The 14,552-nt window shown below is 37.2% G+C and overlaps 1 protein-coding gene across 12 annotated transcripts; it reads left to right on the top strand.

The window, feature by feature from the left end:
* Positions 1-3,164: 3,164 nt before the first annotated feature.
* Positions 3,165-10,987, top strand: LOC105050035 (protein WHAT'S THIS FACTOR 9, mitochondrial). 12 transcript variants are annotated; one of them, XM_073262166.1, is made up of 6 exons: positions 3,539-5,315; positions 5,416-5,657; positions 8,276-8,437; positions 8,593-8,865; positions 9,947-10,004; positions 10,769-10,987. In XM_073262166.1, exon 1 carries the CDS (start codon positions 3,879-3,881, stop codon positions 5,163-5,165), a length of 1,287 nt encoding a protein of 428 aa, XP_073118267.1. In that variant the 5' UTR covers positions 3,539-3,878; the 3' UTR covers positions 5,166-5,315; positions 5,416-5,657; positions 8,276-8,437; positions 8,593-8,865; positions 9,947-10,004; positions 10,769-10,987. The 12 variants fall into 12 exon arrangements, with proteins under 12 accessions (XP_029121930.1, XP_073118265.1, XP_073118267.1 ...); XM_073262171.1 differs by lacking the exon at positions 10,769-10,987 and having other exon boundaries at positions 8,593-8,661; positions 8,758-8,865; positions 9,947-10,758; XM_029266097.2 differs by lacking the exons at positions 9,947-10,004; positions 10,769-10,987 and adding an exon at positions 3,165-3,316 and having other exon boundaries at positions 3,817-5,315; positions 8,593-9,159.
* Positions 10,988-14,552: the final 3,565 nt, after the last annotated feature.

Consider the following 14,552-nt stretch of genomic DNA (forward strand, 5'->3'; position numbering starts at 1 on the left):
GGCCGTTCAGGCCACGATCGCCGCGGTGGAGGCCGGCGGCAGACGGGGGCCACTCCCCCGGTCACGGAGGAGTATGGCCGGCGGTCGATTACGATCGTTGGCGCCGGAAAATCAAAGAAAAAGAGGCTCAAAAATAGGGTCTCTTTTCCGACCGAAAATCGGCGACACTCGTCGCTGGCCGCCTCAAGCAAAGGTACAGGAAGATAGGGAAGGAAGAGAGGAAGGAAAGGAAGACTCACCCCGACCTCCGGTGACCTCACCGGCGAGCAATCACGGCGAGAAATCGAACGGTGTCCGCGGCTTCGATCGAGAAAAACGGAGAGAAAGAGAGAGGGAGGAGGCCGATGTTCGGTCTCGAGGGAGAGGGAGTCTTCTTATAGAGGACCCTAGGACTCCGAGGGGTCCTAGGATTCTCGATTTTGCCCGATCTCGCCGGAGAAGAAGACTCCTATCGGGAGTCTTCTTTCCGATTTGAATCTTCTATTTTTTTTTCTTTTTTTTTGGGCTTTGGTGGGCTGAATTGGTTTTGGGCTATAACAATAATGAATGCTCTTTTTAATAACAAAGTAAACTAGAAAAGTTAAGTTATATATTTAATGAGTTTAAGATAGAAAATCTATGGTGTATTAGTTCATAGATATCTTTGGAGAATTTTTGTATGTAAAAATTGTCATATAGGCCACAATTAAGAATTTGGGCTAATCCAAATAAATTTTCATAAATACCACTTAAGACCTAGTTGATCAGTGTGATATATAGAAGTTTGAGTCAAATAATCTAGTTTAAGGTCTAATCTATTATGATTTCTTCAGATGGATGAGGGATTATCAAAAATTTATTTTTTTTAAAAAAATAAATTTTTACTTCCTAAATTTTTGTTTTAAAACCTTTGAAATATCTTTTTCTGCTAAATATATTTTTTTGAAGAATTACAACTCTTAAGAAGAGAAAGTTGGTTTCTAAAAAATCTAGTGTTTTGAAATATCACATATCTTTGAAACTATTGCATATCCTTCATCACCTGGATAGAGTCTATAAGTAAATTCATCAAGAATTTATCCGAGCAACTTATACATCCATTTCTCCAGTGCGCTCTGTTGTAGTCCAACAAAGACTCTGATTCCCTAATTTTCATCTTTTCATTTTTTTCTCCATCTTTTCCTCTTCTTTATTTCTAGCTAATTGAATGAGTGTTTTGGATCAAGCCTCCTACTAATCATGCTTATTGGAGGAGGGTCTGACTGAATCGGATCATTGTGCTTTGGAGATGATATTGTCATATGTAATTAAGGAGCGAATCATATCCTTGGATAGTGTTCTCATGCACTTTGATACAGGTAAGATCATTTCAATCTTCTGAATGTATTTTAGTATATTTTTCTTTTATAATATTTTTTAAAAAATAATAAAAATAACAATATAACAAATTCTAGGTCATATTTCTCCACCCATTGAAGGATCTCCTTTTACCACCGCCACCTGTTGTGCTTGCTCTCCTTTATGGGATTGGCGGTACCAGATCAGTTGAGTCTCAACTAAACTCATGAGGGTTCAATCCTGTTACATTGAAATGGATTGGGAAGCGTTGGAACCCCACTATTAAGGATGGCAATTTATGATCCAACCCATCAATGACTCACTTTAAATAGATTTCGATTTGACATAAATAAGTTTAGTTTATAAACAAATCAATTTATTTGGACCTATTTATTAAATAGATTAGATTCAAATTTTTAAACTTTCGATCTGTTTAATCTATTTCTAATCTATTTAACTCAATGCGTTAATATATTTAATCTAATTTAATTTATTTAATAAATAAATTATGTAGATCGGATTGAATTACTTATTTAATAAACAGATCAAATTTAGATTTAATTATTTGATCTATTTAATAAATAGATCAGATTGAGATAGATAAATTTTTGATCCAACTCATATTCGATCTAATTTAATCTAATTGCTATCCCTACCTGCCATGGTCCACGATGATGCCTCATCTACCTCTTTTTATTCACTAGTATGTAACCCATGCTTTGTGATGGAATTTAATTTGAATCAAAATAAAAATCTAAAATATTTTATCAATATATATATATATATATATATATATTTCATATAATATAACATATAATATTTTTATTAACCGATAAACTTACATTCATGTTAATCTTCATCTATCGTAATCTCTTTATTTAAACTAAAAATATAAAAATTAAAAAAAATTATTAGAGTATTACTGAATTAAGTTTCATAACAAAATATTAATCAAAATGATTAAAGAAATAGGTTATAATATTAAATATTTGATATTTAATATTTAAATATTAAATATTAAATCTTAAAATCAATCAATAAATATAATCTGTAATTTTAAATTTATTTTTTAATTATTAATTTTATAAATCAAATATATATATATATATATTGTAATTTCATACAATCGAAAACTATCAACTATATTTATACTAGTTTTTGGATGTTTTTTTGGACTATATATAATAAATTTAAATATAGGATCCCGAAACTAATTTTAAAAAACTCAACTTATGTTATGCATAAATGTCAATTTAGAGAGATGACATCTTACAAGATGCAAAATTAGATCCGACTCATTAAACCATCAACTTGATATCGTATCCAATTTGGATGCAGCTAGACACAGCTTGATTTAATATCGATTTATGACTTGATCTTGATCCCAACCTCTGTTTAGTGTTCTTCTCTTCTCCTCATTGCGCCTTTGCCCCTCAGCTCCTTTGGCAACCACCCCTTTCATTGTTCTGCCTTCCATCTTGGGTGTTGGTGATCATTATCTAGACCTTTTCCTCAAGATAAGCTTCATATTTATCTCTTATTATCTCTTTTTGGTTGTTTTCTCTCTTCCTTTTTCTAAAAATAATAGTCGAACAGATTTTTTCGGATATGAACCTTAGGATCAATTTAGCATATCTTATAAGATTTAAAATTTAAAATTAAAATTTGTTTGAGTTTAGGATGAATTTAAGTTTTATTCCTCAACTATCCACTATTCGATCGTGTATATATATTTTATAAACTTTTATTAAAAAATGGACAAGTGAGTTTGAACTCCAAATCCTTGAATAGGCTAACTGTTTCCTTAACCCATATGGCATGGTTCAAAATTTCTAGCGTTCGTTTGATACTATACTTATACCAGCAAAGATGCTCGGCCGCGAGCCTCCCACCCGGCACCCGATCGAGACTCCCGAGGACGGAAAAAACTGCGGGAAAAATCGAGGGAAAACATTGGAAAAATCAACGAAAACAAAGGAAAGGCGGAAAAAATTAAAAGGTTTGGCCCTTTCCCACATAAGTTGATTATTATTATTATTATTTTTTGTTCTTTTCGCATCTTCTTCTTTTTCTTTTCATTCTCTTTTCCGGAGATCCGTGGGGAAGGAGAGCACCGGAGGGTGGTTCCTGTTGGGGTTTTTTCTGGGATTTAATGCGAGTTGTGGCGGTGTGAGTTCATCCCTTGAGGTTTTGAGAGCTTAATTTCGTCGAAAGGATTTTGGCTACAAAATTTTCAATTTATAGGGCTCTGTTCTTGCGATAACGATGTTCCCTTCTCAGAAGTCTCAATCGGATTTTATTTTTTTTATTATTTATTTATTTATTTATTTATTTATTTTTGTGCTTCGAATCCTTCCCGAGCCTTGGCGGACACCCATCTCCTCCCCGCTCTCCTCGCTCCATTTCCCGCTGGTTCCGCTGTCGCCTTCCTCCCCATTGTAAAATTAGATTTTTTTTTTTTTTTTTTAATGGGTTTTGAGAGAAGTTGACTAGTGACAGGATCGGGCTGAGCCGGCGCACCGCAGGGGATCCGTGCTCGGCACGGGGCGAGCGGAGAAAACATGGTGTGGTGGATCATCCGGCGATCGCAACGGCGGCGCCACCCCCTCCCCTTCGCGGTGGAGCAGCGGGTGTCGCTGGTGAACGTGAAGCTGAAGTGGGTGAAGGACCGAACCCTTGATTCGGTAGTGGCCCGCGAGCGGCACCTTCTCCCCGCACTCCACCTGCTCGAGCGCATCTCCTCCGACCCTCGTGGCCGCGTCCCCGCCAACGAGCTCTCCAGGCGCCGCCGCCAGCTCGGCCTCCCAGATGGGCTTAAGCTAACCGTCTTCTTGCGCCGCTTCCCGGCCGTCTTCCGCGAGTCCTCCGCCCCCGGCGCCGGCAGGCGCATCCCCTGCTTCGCCCTCACCGACGACGCCCTCCGCCTCCGCTGCCGAGAGCTCCAGGTCCTCCGCCATGCCGAGATGGACCTCGTCGACCGCCTCCGCCGGCTCCTCATGCTCACCACCGGCCGCGCCCTTCCCCTCCATACCGTGGACCAGCTGAGGTGGGACATGGGCCTGCAGCCAGACTATCACCGGACCTTCGTCCCCCGCTACCCGCACTTCTTCGATCTCGTCCGGCCTCCCGGCGACGAGCGCATCTGGCTGAAGCTGGCGTCGTGGGACGACCGCCTCGCCGTCTCGGAGCTCCAGAAGGCCGCCAGGGAGCGACACGAGGACGGGGAGTGCCTGGCGTTCCCGGTGAGGTTCACGAGGGGCTACGGGCTGAAGAAGAAGTGCATGGCGTGGCTGCAGGAGTGGCAGACGCTGCCCTACACGAGCCCCTACTCCGACGCTTCGGGTCTCGACCCCCGGACCGACGTCTCCGAGAAGAGGATCGTGGGAGTCTTCCACGAGCTCCTGCACCTCACCCTCGGGAAGAAGACGGAGCGGAGGAACGTAAGCAACCTGCGGAAGCCGCTGGGCCTGCCCCAGAAGTTCACCAAGGTGTTCGAGCGCCACCCAGGGATCTTCTACTTGTCGCAGAAGCTGGGGACACAGACGGTCGTGCTCAGGGAAGCATATTGCGGTGGCCGAGACCTTCTCATAAAACATCCCCTTGTTGAAATCAGAGAGAGGTATTTGGCGATGATGAGGGCAGGGATGCCGGCGAGAGGAAGGAGGACTCCCCCTAAGGAGATGGAGATGGAGCTGGGAGGGCCTGGCACTGGTGATACCCCCACGATGGATGCAGACAAGGATGACAACTCTGGTGGCTACACTTCGTCCAGTGAAATCTGTGATTTTTATTCTGATTCATTTTCAGAGGATGATTCCGATGAAGTGATTGATGCTCCTTTTAGTTGACATCTTTGTGCTGCTCCCCTACCCTGCTGCCATTGTCAAAATTCTCTCAATGTTGGACAGGTGTGCTAAACAACAACAACAACTCACTGGCCAGGGTATCATTTCATGTCATACATCCTGTAGAAAGGCTAACTTCGAAACCATTCTAGGGTATGATTCCATAATCAGCCTGATCTGATGATTTCTTTGGATTATCAATTTTCCATGCCATGATACTTGATTTTTACCACTCTGCTTCTACCTGTTTCAGCAAGTGAGAGAATACATCCGCCATCCAAGTTCGAAGCTGTCTAAGTTTGAGTTTGCAACTCAGTTTGCAATGCATATTCATTTGGTATTGATTTCCTAGTCAGACAAGAGAGGCTTCATGCCCATTGCTTTCCTAGTCAGACAAGAGTTAGGACAGAAGATATAGTTTCTATATGAATGAATGAGGGATCATGATTGGAGATGAGAAAACTTGCCTCATTATCTGCTGAATTAATGAATCAAGTATGTCTTATACACAATTTCAAGAACAAGGTCATTGTTTGCTACCTTTCAATCTTGTGTGCATATGTTAAATGACATGCTAATCTGTCTTCTCTAGCATGTATGTTTGTTTATTAAATTTCTTATATTAATGCATTTTGTGTTGTCTATATTTGTGATTGTAGCAGATGTGAAAAAATTTTCCCTTCCACCTAGTTTGTACCATCCTTTTTAGTACATTTTGATATGTGGGACCTGTCTATATAGTTGCCAGGCTTGATATTCCCTGTTATATTTTCATTCAACAATAAGAGTTCTTTTTACATATTAGTCATGCTTGATTCTAGTAGGATAAACCAATGGTCATGTCCTTGCAGCCTCGATGAAAGTTTATTTGAAAACTCTGACATGTCAAAAGACTCTTTATGCAAGTTTCAATAGGAGAGAATAAGGGAGGAAAAAAGGAGATAGGAAGAAGGGAGGACAAAAAAGGAGGCCTTCATCCTTTCCTTTCAATATCAATTTCTAGATACGAAATCTGTCCCATGTACATGCTGCTAATGCCCATTGGGCATTACCTGTCTCCTTTCTTTCCTAATTAGGACTCTAAAGCAAATTCCAAAGACGGCTGGTTAAGATCAATCCCATTCGGGATTATCAGTCAGCAAACTTCCTAATTGAATCCTTTGCTCGATTCTGCAATCAATCTAGGGCCTCTCAAACCTGGACACCTAAAGTTTCCTAAAGACCCTAATTGATATATTTAATAAAAAGAAAAAATTAGCTAAATAAGATAACCTTTAGTGCAAACAGAAGACCTGGTCAAAGCCATGTTTGACTGCATTGCCTACAGAACCAGCAAGGGCCTGACTGCACGAGTCCATGTCTGTTTTGGAGTGCACCAGTTTCCTTCCGGTGTGCTTTATCATGTCCCATGATCCTCAGGGTAATGCCACATGCTTTATCCCACCCTTGGATCTCTAAAGCTTGATAGTGGTGTCTAACTTGATTTCTTCTCATGATAGGTCTGTTGGATAACTGTAGCAGGCTTTATTCTCAATATTCACAATCTTCTTGTTAAATTGCAAGAAGATATTGATAATTGGAACTGTCAGCTTATGATGAAATGGATCGAAGAAGCGGTGCATGATTAATATTATTGGCTGCTTAGGGATCTTGACTGGATGATCCTCATCTTTGGTTGTAAGATCTAAAACTATTGAATTTATGAACATGGACCCATCATAGAGTTGACCTTTGACAGACTTGATTCTATTAGAATAGTTTCTTGATTTCTTCCATGATTGGATCTTCAACTGTTTGTTTTCATCTAAAAGGTTGTTCCAATGCACGAGGCTCCCTCCATTCTGGGAGGGTCAATTGTATGCAGCTTTTCCCTTGTGTGCAAAAGGGCTGTTTCCATATTTCGAACCCATTCACTCAGATCAAGATGGAGCCACCCCCCCTTCCCCCCTCTACTGTTTGTTTTCATCTGATAGCTAAATTCTTTTCTTGTATTGTGGCCAGACTGAGATGCTGTAGTTCAGTAGGCTCATTTTTGACTGTATAGATAAGATTGCAGCCAGGAGTTTGGAATGATGGTGGAACTGCAACAATAGGTTGTGCTGACCACAACGAAGCTTCCAAATGAGTGAACTTGTCATCTAGCTTAGCATGTAATTTAGTGAGATCTGTAATCTTGTCCCTGTTTTGCTCATTGTAGGTGCATCGTTTGGATCTGCTTTCTCTGATACCAAATTGATGTACCTCCAGTTGGATAATGAGCTACAAAATATGAATCTGCTGCAAGTTTGCAAATAGATTGATTTAATCTGAAAATTAGTGAGAAGTCTGCCATTGAACAGCAGTAAATTTGAGTTAGATTAGAAGTCTGTGGTCTTTTCTTTCAATCTCAATTTCTGAATACAAAATCGATTCCTTGTATTGCAGGTCACTAATGCCTTTTAACAAGCGTGACCAGTTTCCTTCCTTCCCTAATTAGGACTCTGAAATGAATTCCCAAAGACAGCAGGCTAAGATCAATCCTAATCTGGATTATTTGGCCAGCAATAACCTTCCAATTTGAATCCTTTTTCTGGACTTTACAGTCAACCTCTCAGAGTTGGACATGCAAAGTTTTATAAAAAGATTCCTAATTGATAGATCTAATACAAAGAAAAAACTTAGCTAAATAAGATTACTTTCACTGCAAATAAAATTCCTGCTCAGCGCTATGTTTGACTGCCTTGCTCAAAGAAGCAGCAAGGGCCTGATTGAACTGGTTCTTTTCTGTTTTGGGCTGCTCCAAAATCTGATCCATCTGTATGGGTTTGATTTCAAGGTTCAGCATAATGATTAGCATTTTGAGACCATTTTACAGTGGGCAATATGCTCTGAATAGTAAGAATTGGTACTGAATTTCTGGCTATCTTTATGGAATGGAGGGACTCCTATAAAACCTAAAAGACCAGTTGGGGGCTAGAATTAACCTGCATTTATGAAATTTCTAGAGAAACCATGAATCTGATCAAACTGCCTAAAACATTTGAGCTACTAGATTTCGGCCTGCTATTTAGAATTTTTGTTATACTGAAGTCAGTCTGTGATGACTTTTCCTCCTTCCTTTTGTTTTTATTCAGACATTGGTAGGGTGCAGGAAGATGGGGGAGGAAGTGCTGAGGTCCGTGGATTCCCAGAAAGCATTAACTGCCTCACTCTGAAATCATTTGTTCGCCGATATCACAAAGGGGAGAGTTGCTAGAAAGATCTTAAACCAAGGAGATGCAGTACAGGGAAGAACTGTACGATTATATTCTCTGATGAGTTTATGATAGTCGCTATTAAAGGACAATATATGCTTGAAACTCAATGTTGTATCTGATTTTGGTGGAGGTTTGCATATGATTTTGCATGATTGAGTCTTTATTTTTAACTGTCAGATATTTGTTTCCGGCAGTAAAACTGCATCAGTTTCTTTGCAAATGGAACTGCATCAATGCAAATCAGCACATATCCCAATCATCTGGTACCCCCTTCTTGCTCTGCTTGTCTCTGGACTGGGCTTTACTTTCAAATTGGGTATGGATGACTCTTCTGTTTTCCGTGGTCTCTATCTGAGAAGATCACATGCAAAAGATCACATGCAAAGGTGCAACGTCAAGCCCCATGCCCGCCTTGGATATCTCCATTACCAACGCAAGCGCCACCTCCTCATTCGGATCTAGCCTAGGTGAGTCCCCTCCATTGCTCCCTTCTACTCCTTCCACTTCCTCCTTTCTCCCTTCCTCTCCTTCCTCCTCTCTAGCCTTACTCTTTTTCTTTGCTTCCAAAATGTTATGTTCAATATGTTACAAACCAATATATTTTCTCTCGTTGGCCAAGGCCGCTAACAAGTACCATATTGATCATCAGCTAGCATTGCCTGATAGTATGTATTTTTCTAATCTTGGCAGACAGTTTGGTAGGTAGTGTTTATCAACAGCATATAGTTTATTCTCAATAAGATTTTAATTTTGCTGAGTCCTTTCTCTTGTAAAATCAATGAATGTAATGCACGTGTCGAGCTATGCAAGATGGTTAGGCTTTAAATTCTCAAAGTGTTGAATCACCAGATATCATGACACTTTGGTCTTCTTTTGAGGCATCAAAAAAAAAAAAAAAAAAAAAAATCAAGTGTCTACAAATGGATCTCAAAGTACATATGCTTCAAGGACAACATCACAATCTTGAAATGGAAGGCTGAAGTAATTTACTATGATATGAAATCCTTATATGGTTAAAATTTGATTAGAACACTTGCCTTCATTTTGAAGTCATTTTCTATTGGCCGCTATGACTTCAAGTTGATCAGCAAGCACTATTGATATAAAAATTATGGCTCACTTGATGACACTTGTATCTTAGAAATTATGAGTGCTACTTGAATCAATGAAAAAAGTTATGTCTACAATTGATCAACCCCTTTACTTGCACGGTTTGAGCAGCTGTAGCCTTGAAAAAAGTTTGAAGAGAGCTCTAACATTTTTTCTCTCTTTTGTGGTCATCAACATATTATGGACTTGTTTTTCCTCTCAATTGGATGTACTAATAATTTAGAAGAATAATTTTGTACCTTTTTATCACAATTATAATGCAAACTCTTTTCTCTTCTTTTTCTTGCTTTGGTTAGTGTAAGTCTTTTGTGGTCATCAACATATTATGGATTTGTTCCTCCTCTCCATGGATGTAGTCTCATAATTTTGAAGAATAATTTTGTACCTTTTCATCACAATATAACACAAACCCTTTTTTTCTTCTGTCTCTTGCTTCAGTAAGTATAAGTCAGTCTTTTACTGGGAGGAGGTGGTGACTTGGTGGTTCTGTACTCAGGTTTGCTTGGCTTGAGCTATTTCTCCACTTATAAGTTTGCAAATCTAATAATAGTAGTGAGATTGGTAGAATGAAACATTTATCATTATATAAGCGACTAACTGAAACAACCAACGATAAAATTTTTAATTAACCTAAGTGTCAGACTAGCAAGCTGTCACAATATAATCCTAAGTGATATAAACATGAGAACCTTCATACTTATGGTAACATCATAAATCATCCCCATATAAATGGAAGGAAGCCATAGATAGTCTTTGATCATCTGAAATATTATGTTAGGCAAATAATTACTCTATTCTTAATGTTCATGAAAGTGCTTCTCTTCCATCATGGACATGTCCACATCGTTTTCTAGTTATTGGAAATGAAGTCAAATGAAATAGCTCAACTTAAGGAGAGCTTTATGTCCGCTAAAAAAATAAAGAAATGGTGGGAAAACATTCATGCATGTCCCCTTAATGATTATCCTCTTCTAATGCTGCAACTAACTATTAAGATGTTGGAGAAAAATAATTAACAGTAACTAGAAGAAACGAACGTATGGAATTAACTGATCTACTACAATATTGATGACAATAATCACCAAACACAAGCAAAAAAACCCAACATTAATTATATGAGCACAAACAGTTGTAAATCACATCGACCGCTTCACAACTGTGCCGCCGCTAGTTGCTGCCGAGCACCATCTCCTGTCCCTTTGCTATCTAACCTTCCAAACTTCAACTTTGTATGATGTCGATAGCCATTCCATTGGACAGGGAGATTAGGATCTTGCAGATAAGCTTCCAGTTGGTAGTGGAGACCGTGAATGGCTTCTTGCAAAGGGGATGAGGCTTGGGAAGGGGAAGTGAAAGGCTCACAAGTTCAACCTGAGACTAATATTAATTGGCTAGAAAAAATATGAATACAATTAATATTTGACTTTTTTTTGTATCTGCAAAGGATAAATATAGATATCCTTAATATCAAATTTGTGTCCGTATTCATTTAGATGAAATATGGATATTAATTTTAGTATATGTTTAATATTCATATCTATGTTATATTTGTTAAAAAAATATATAAATACAAATATGGATGTGCCAATATTTAATCTATTTTCAGTCTTAGTCTATCCTATAAAAATCCTATTTTGAGATATGAAAATCTGCTGGCGTGGTCGTATCGGGCAACTTTGCTAATGGACCTGCTGTAAAATCGTTATTCCAAATTGTAGTACATAATGGGTTCAAATTTCAAGTGATTAAGTAGATTCCAACACTATGAGGCTTGGGGTTCAGATTTGATGTATTAATTATAAAAATTCTGTTTCTACTGCAAGTGCAACATAGAATTTAGGTTGCGTTTGGTAGTTGACAATCTAACTAGATCGTTGGTAATTTAAAAGAGTCCCATTAGATTATTATATTTGGTATGCTTTTTAGATTGGTAGTCTAAATTATCATCAAGAAGTAATCTAGATTATCAAGGAGAGGAATGGCTATTTAGATTACCATTATTTTGGTAATCTTACAATAAATTTTTTTGATGAAACTGCCCTCCTCTCCTCTCCACTTTCGCGTGGTGTTACCCGTCGCTCCCTCGTGCCTCCCCTCCCTCCCTCTCCACACAGTGCCACTCGTCGTTCGTCCATGCCTCCGACGGTAGGGTTGCCGCCATCGTGGCCCTCACCGTCGTCTTTCCCGCCACCGCCATCCATCTCACAGTCTTCTTTCTCACGATGGGTAGTAAAAGGAGAGGGGCCAAAACCGACATCCTTCTTTATAAAATCCAACCGACGGTGATCGAAAACTAACCGATTGATAGGTCGCCATCATCTCCTTGACGGCAGTCACCTACATTCAAGGGAAAACCATCGGTCTATTGAGATCCAAAAGTTTCAAGGGGATGATCGCACGTGAAAAGAAGAGACAGTCGGTCGGCCATTTTTTTCTTGACCCTCATTGCCTTCTTCCACCGGCACGGCCTCCGATGGGATGGGTGAGGGTGGCGGCACACATGGGTAAGGGCAGCGATGGAGGCAGCCACAGGGGGGAGGACCAGAGGGCGATGCAGAGGGTGGGAGGAGGCATGGACGGTCGGAGAGCGATGTGAGAGGCACGACAGTCGAGGGACGGTGCCAGACAGCTGGGGATGGGGGGGAGGGGAGAGGGGGGGTCGGGGTGTGACATGCGGGGGAAGGAGAAAGAAGAAAAATAATAATAATAATAATAATAATAAATATTAAAAAATAATAAAAAATTAAATAATTTGATTATTTAATTAAAGAATAATTTTTTTCATATAATAATTTTTATTATTAAAAAATTGAATAAATATTTTAAAATGCTAAACTAATAATAAGAGTATTTTGAAAATTTGATGTTACGTTATCAGTAATCTGATTGTCATACCAAACATCAATTAAGATTTTCAGTAATTTTATCATAATGTTACCTATGAATATTAAATATATTAATCAATATTTCTGATAATCTATCCAGATTGCAGATAATTTAGATTATCAGATAATCTAAATTATTACTGTCCGATAATATACCAAACGTAACCTCAAAGACTTTCTTTTAGATCCATAAAATTAATATAATGACTATTAGTGCTTTGACAAGTAACGATAAGGAAATGAATGAATCTGAAAGTCCACTGTATGCTCCCTCTGCAAGAATTAGAAATAAAATTTGTTTTGCTTATAAGTTCTAAGCAATGATTGCTCACCATGCTGAATCGAATGGTTTGAGATGTACCAAACCAGATCAGTTGTTAACGAGCACAATTTGAACATTCAATTTAGTCTTGCCTTATATGGTGCTATTTCCATCACACTACAGATAATAAGGTTAGTACATCACAATATGGTTGGTTGGATCTTCTTGTCTCACTAGCGTTTAACCCAGCTACGTGGTGGGATTTAAATATAAAAAAGAAATCTATCGTAAACAAAAGAGTCCATATCTTGCAATATACGATCTGTAATCATAAAAAATATTTTAAATAATATATAAATATATTTTTTTATAATAATAAATATAATATTTTGAAAAATCAATCAATTTGCAACTATTTTAATTTTCATCGTTCATTTGCTATTCATTTAAGTTGGTAATCAAAAAAATAAAAATCAAAATATTATTGAATCGAAAATATTTTGTAAAAAAAGAAGCATGTAATCAATTAAAAAAAAGATATAGTCCAAATTACCTCCATCGTAATTTTTTTTCGAATGATCTCGCCAGTGATTTCCTATAAAAACAATACAAAGTAATATATATACACACACATTTAACTATATCATGAAATTAAAAAATAAAAAAATTAGAAACTAAAATATCTTAATTACCAAGTTGAACTTGAAGTTTCTTTCAAATGAGTTGTATCCTCAAAAAATTTATTATGAATCTATTTTTTATGTATTAAAATAACAAATTTTTACTGAAATTAAGATAAAAAAGGACCGACTACAGGATTTTTTCATAAACTATCAAGTTGAGATTCAATCTCAAAAAATATAATGATTACCTTGAAATTATAAATATTATCCTTAAAACTTTTGGAACCAAATGTAATCTAAAAAATATAAGTGTGATCGATGATGTTTTTGATGATAGTTAGAAGACTAAACCTGTCACATTTGTCCATTTTAAGATCAGCGGTTGGAACAATAATTAATTATTGGGCTAATTTTTCAAAGATTATAAAAATTATCGTAACGATTCCATCTTCAATAATATAGCTTAATTTGTACCTTCAAATAATAATACATAATAATTAATTTTAAAACAAAAATCTATCTTTTTTTCTAGAAATAATATATAAAATTAAAAATATTTTATAATCTTACCGTAGCATAGAGGGTTGATCGTTTTTATCGCATTGCTTACGCCAAAAGATATTGGCATAAATTTTTATGGCAATCCTACTGTTTTAGCATGCATTGTACCACCAATCGTAAGAGATATCAATAGTTTTTATAGTTATATTGTATGTAAATTTTATCTAATAAATTGTCAATCAAATAATTTAAGATATTATGTATAAGTATTGCCGTTAGCAATAATGAAATATTATATCAAACCTAAGAATCATGCGGATCTAATTTTAATAATTCTTCTATTATTTTTCTATTGATGGTAGCTTCTTGCTGTGGGTTAGCAATAACTCGTTGTTCCGATTTTTTAGACTTGATTGGAGCAACTTGTACCATCATCCAATACATATATGTATAGGTATATTTAGATCATAGAATATTTTTCTCTAGTTATTAAATTTATAGTTCCAAAATATATAACACTATAACTTGTTTCGATAACTTGCTATTTCCATCATTTACATATGAATATAGTATCATGATGTCAAAGATGTTGATCAACATATTTTGCCTATTGACAAAAAATAAAAAAAATATTATTAAAAATTATAATGTCAATATTTGAAATAAAAAATTATTGAATAAAATATTTATCTCTATATGTCCTCATGGCCATATCCATTAAAATAACAACTAGACCTTCTCTTTCTTTTTCACGAATAATATTCTGATCAAAT

Source organism: Elaeis guineensis, chromosome 8, assembly GCF_000442705.2.
Source record: "Elaeis guineensis isolate ETL-2024a chromosome 8, EG11, whole genome shotgun sequence".
NCBI classification, from domain to species: domain Eukaryota; kingdom Viridiplantae; phylum Streptophyta; class Magnoliopsida; order Arecales; family Arecaceae; genus Elaeis; species Elaeis guineensis.